Consider the following 4,773-nt stretch of genomic DNA (forward strand, 5'->3'; position numbering starts at 1 on the left):
CCCGCAGCACCGGGGCGCCCCGTGTTCCCCCCCGCGGCACCGGGGAGCCCCGCACTGCCGCCCACAGCACCGGGGAGCCCCGCACTGCTCCCCCCCGCAGCACCGGGGCGCCCCGTGTTCCCACCCGCAGCACCGGGGAGCCCCGCGCTCCCCCCCGCAGCACCGGGGCGCCCCGCGCTCCCCCCCGCAGCACCGCGCAGCCTGGCCGGCGGGGGCTCCTGCCGGGCAGCGCTCCGGGCGCCCGCTCACCTCTCTCTTCATGTCGGGCGGGCAGCTCGGCGTGGCTCGGGACAGGAAGGAGGGGAAGTAGGTGTGCAGCGTCGCCTCCGGCTTGGCGCCGAACGCCAGCACCTTGAGCCGCGGGTAGAGCTGCCGCAGCTGCTCCTGCAGGCTGCGGGCTGCACGTCAGGGCGCTGCGCGGCAGTGCTGCAGCCCTGGTGCAGCCCGGGTGCAGCCCCGGTGCAGCCCTGGCGCAGCCCCGGCGCCACACACACCTACCTGGGCGGCAGCGAGTTGTTGGGCATGAAGGCAAAGTCGAGGAGGGGGAAGAAGTCCTTGGGCCCGATCATGCCGAAGCCTTTGGTGAGGTTCGGGTGCATCCTGCCAAGCACACACGACGCCGTGGCGGCTGTGCCGGGCGGGCACGGCGCCCCGCGCGCTGCCCCGCRCCCAGGCGGCCTGCAGTGCAAACCCAGCGAATCCACGTGCCACGTAACCAGAGACGCCGCGTAGACGGACACGGGTGGTTTCTAGCTCCGAAACGAACCCCGCTTGCTGCTGTTTAAGAGGTGCACAAACGGCCAGGCCCGGCCCGGGACAAAGGCGGCAGGGAATGAAGCCTGATCAAGGGGAAGGGAAACCTGCCCAGCTGAGGGAAAGCTAACTACGGAACGGGCATCGCTGCCCCGAGACGAGGCGTGCTGCTGCGCTTCGGTTCAATAGCCCCGGTACCCGCTCCCCGAGCGGCACCACGGCCGCGCAGCGCCCGGCGGGCCGCCCTCGCGCAGCGAGCAGGTAACTCACAGCAGCAGCCGCTCCAGGTAGGCCACGGCGAACGGGGAGAGCGCCTTGATGCCGAGCACGGGCAGCATCACCGCGAGCCACACTGCAGCGGAGGCACAGGAGAGGGGCGCTGCGATGGGGCTGCACGGCCCGCGGCGGCTGCAGCGCGCGCGCCAAAGCCCAGCGCAGCCCCTGCGCTGCTCGTCCCCGCGCGGACACGCGGCGGCTGCAGCCTCGGGAGCACGGCCCGTGCCCGCTGCGGCCGGCGGAGCGCGCAGGGGACAGGCGGGAGGGCTGCGGGGCCCTGCGGCACCGCGGGTCGCTGCCGCCCTCGCTGCGGGCCCGGGACGCGGCTGGAGGCGGCTCTTGGAGCAGACCCCACAGCAGCGCCTGCCTGACCCCAGCCCCGCTGCTGTCCCTGCAGCCTCCGCAGCTGCGGGGCGCAAGCGGGCAGCGGCTGCCGCGCAGCAGGGCGCTCACCTTTGAGGCCCTCGGCGAGGTCGGTGAAGCCGGTTTGTCCCAGCGCCCACAGGATGCTGAGGCACTTGGCCGGCCGGTTCTGGTGGGAGCGCAGCAGCTCCAGGTACTGCGCCAAGGGCGGGGGTCAGGGCAGGATTCGGGAACGCGCAGCCCGCGGCTAACGGAGCGCAGCGAGCGGCGCCGCCCGGTCCCTGCTCTGAGGCAGGGTGACACCGCGCGTGACACCGCGCGTGACACCGCGGCCTCGACAGGCAGCGGTGCCTTCATTCAGGCCACGCGCACACGGAAAGCGGGAGCCGTCTGCACGCGGGCCAGGACATGAACCGAGCCCGGCCGCCCGGTCCCGCCGGCCACGGGCCCACGTGGCCACCGGGCACCCGCAGGGCCCTCGGGAGCAAGGGAGGTCCCAGCGGAGAGGGGCGCCCGGGCGTGCCAAGGGGACCCCCCGCTCACCTTGCCCAGGTTGGCGGTGGCGATGCCGGGCCGCTCCAGCAGCACCGCCTGGATGCAGATCCTGTAGCCGTGCAGAGCCTCCCCTGCAAGGCAGCGCCCAGCGGCGCCCTCAGGCCCTCGCGGCCTCCTCCTCCTCCTCCGCGAGCAGCCGCTGCCAGCGGTGCCCGGCGCGCACAGGGGCCTCGCGGCGCCGGCCGCGTTCACGGGGGACGGGGGTCAGCGCCCGCCCGCCCAGCCAGACGTGTCCCCGCGGGCGCCGCTCACCCGGGCTCCTGTCCAGCTCCTGCAGCATGCTGTAGATGCAGTGGTCGAAGAAGAGGTCCAGCGCGGCCGAGGCCCGGCCCAGCAGCGCCCTCACGACGCCCCGCAGCTCCCTGCTCACCAGGCAGTAGGGATAATCTGTTGGAGGAGCGCGGGGCGCCGCGAGTGAGCGCGGTGCCCACGGCAGCCCCGGCACGGCCGGCACCACGCGCGGGCGAGAGCACGGCGCTGGCAACGCTGCCCCGCGCCGAGCAGCGGGATCGAAACACGGGCCGAGCKCTGCAGGGCACCTCTGCGCGAGCAAGGACATCTCCAGCGACAGGGACGCCGCTCGACCCTGTGAGCAAGAGGGAGGGACAGGGCCAGCGAGCTCCGCTCTTGCATAGCCCCAACATCCACTGAAACCAGCTCYGGCAGGAGCAGTAACGTACCAAGAGCCAAGGAAAAGAGCCCGGGCGCCTCTGTGCAGGGCGCAGGCAGAGGCCAGGGCCGGCCCCGGTGCCGACACGCGTCCTTTGCTCCTGTCACGCCTGCTCCCGCGCACTGTCCCTTCAGGGGTGTCCCTGCCCTAAGGGGCTGCCCAGGCGACGCCGCGGCCAGGCGGCCCGCGCACGGGACCGTGTGTGTGCGACGTCCCCGGCCGTGGAACGTCCCCGACCGTGTGCGACATTCCCAACCACGTGCAACGTCCCCAACTGTGCGGGTGTGACATCCCCAGCTGTGGAATGTCCCCAACTGTGTGCGACATTCCCAACCACGTGCAACGTCCCCGACTGTGCGGGTGTGACATCCCCAGCTGTGGAATGTCCCCGACCGTGTGCGACATTCCCAACCACGTGCAACGTCCCCGACTGTGCGGGTGCGACATCCCCAGCTGTGGAACGTCCCCAACCGTGTGCGACATTCCCAACCACGTGCAACGTCCCCGACTGTGCGTGTGCGACGTCCCCGGCCGTGGAACGTCCCCGACCGTGTGCGACATTCCCAACCACGTGCAACGTCCCCGACTGTGCGGGTGTGACATCCCCGGCCGTGGAACGTCCCCGACCGTGTGCGACATTCCCAACCACGTGCAACGTCCCCGACTGTGCGGGTGCGACATCCCCAGCTGTGGAATGTCCCCAACTGTGTGCGACATTCCCAACCACGTGCAACGTCCCCGACTGTGCGGGTGCGACATCCCCAGCTGTGGAACGTCCCCGACCGTGTGCGACATTCCCAACCACGTGCAACGTCCCCGACTGTGCGGGTGCGACATCCCCAGCTGTGGAATGTCCCCAACTGTGTGCGACATTCCCAACCACGTGCAACGTCCCCGACTGTGCGGGTGCGACGTCCCTGACTGTGTAACATCCCCAAACGCGTAACATCCCCGATCACGCGTGTGCAACGTGTGCACCGTGTGGGTGCAACGTCCCCAACCACGTGTGCACCGTTCCTGACCGTGCACAGCCCTCATTGCTGACCACGCGTGTAACATGCCTGAGTGTAACGTCCCCAAACACGTAACATCCCCAATCATGTAACATGCCTGAGTGTAACGTCCCCAAACACGTAACATCCCCAGTCGCGTGTGTGCCTCGGCCCCGACCGCGCGTGCAACATGCCTGGCCATGCACGGGCCTCATTGCTGACCACGTGTGCAACGTCCCCACCCGTGTAACGTCCCCCACGTGCRTGCAACGTCCCCACGGCGCGCGGGCCGCGCCACTGACCGTGCGGGTGCTGGCTGAGYGCCGGGTCGCTCTTCGGCGCCTGCAGCTTGTAGTTGAGGTAGCCGGCCAGGTCCTTTAGCCACACGGAGGGGTTCTCGGGGAACATGTGCTGACTTTTGTCCAGCTCCCTCTGCAGCTCGGCCACGTCGAGCTGCGAAACACGCACGGGGGGATCGCCCGGCACGCGCAGACCGCGGCGCAGCAAAGCGACACGCGCGGCACGGGAGCTGAGCGGAGGGCGAGGGGGCGCGAGGGGCGCCGAGCCCGAAACCCTCTTTAATTCTGTGCTTGAAACGAGAGGAAGAAAGCAACCAACGCCCCATGGCGCAGGCAGTGCCCTCAGCGCGGAGCCGAGGCGGCCGCAGGAAGCCCCGGAGCGGCAGCAAAGGGGCGGCAGGGAGGGGAGCCCTGCCCCGCACCGGCACCGCGGCCCGACGGGCCGGACCCGGCGCCGGCCCTGGCTCCGCTCCCGCTSCTGCTTCCCAGTCCTGGCCCCGCATCCCGCTCCCGACCCCGTGCCCTGCTCCTGGTTCTGTGCCCGCTCCTGCTCTCCGCTGCCCAACCCCAGCTCCACATCCTGCTTCTTGTTCCGCTCCCCAACTCCAGCTCTGCTCCTGGTTCTGCTCCCGGTTCTGCATCCCGCTCCCAGCTCCACTCCCCAATCCCAGCTCTGCTCCCGGTTCTGCTCCCGGTTCTGCATCCCGCTCCCAGCTCCGCTCCCCAATCCCAGCTCTGCTCCCGGTTCTGCTCCCGGTTCTGCGTCCCAATCCCAGCTCTGCTCCCGGTTCTGCTCCCAGTTCCACGTCCCGCTCCCAGCTCCGCTCCCCAATCCCAGCTCTGCTCCTGGCTCTGCTCCCGGTTC

General features: G+C 70.6%; 1 protein-coding gene across 1 annotated transcript in view; it reads right to left on the reverse strand.

Annotated features, from left to right (window-relative positions):
• Positions 1–4,773, reverse strand: part of TMEM214 (transmembrane protein 214) — a gene marked incomplete at its 5' end in the record, with an annotated part of 10,695 nt that overhangs the window by 3,572 nt on the left and 2,350 nt on the right. Inside the window, 7 exons of the mRNA XM_026052118.1 lie at positions 250–391; positions 499–600; positions 1,024–1,105; positions 1,483–1,588; positions 1,936–2,018; positions 2,200–2,334; positions 3,912–4,062. Of these exons, the coding sequence (XP_025907903.1) occupies positions 250–391; positions 499–600; positions 1,024–1,105; positions 1,483–1,588; positions 1,936–2,018; positions 2,200–2,334; positions 3,912–4,062 (801 nt within the window). The remainder of the gene's footprint in view (positions 1–249; positions 392–498; positions 601–1,023; positions 1,106–1,482; positions 1,589–1,935; positions 2,019–2,199; positions 2,335–3,911; positions 4,063–4,773) is intronic.

This window comes from Nothoprocta perdicaria, unplaced genomic scaffold, assembly GCF_003342845.1.
Source record: "Nothoprocta perdicaria isolate Ctin4 unplaced genomic scaffold, notPer1 scaffold_831, whole genome shotgun sequence".
Taxonomy (NCBI): domain Eukaryota; kingdom Metazoa; phylum Chordata; class Aves; order Tinamiformes; family Tinamidae; genus Nothoprocta; species Nothoprocta perdicaria.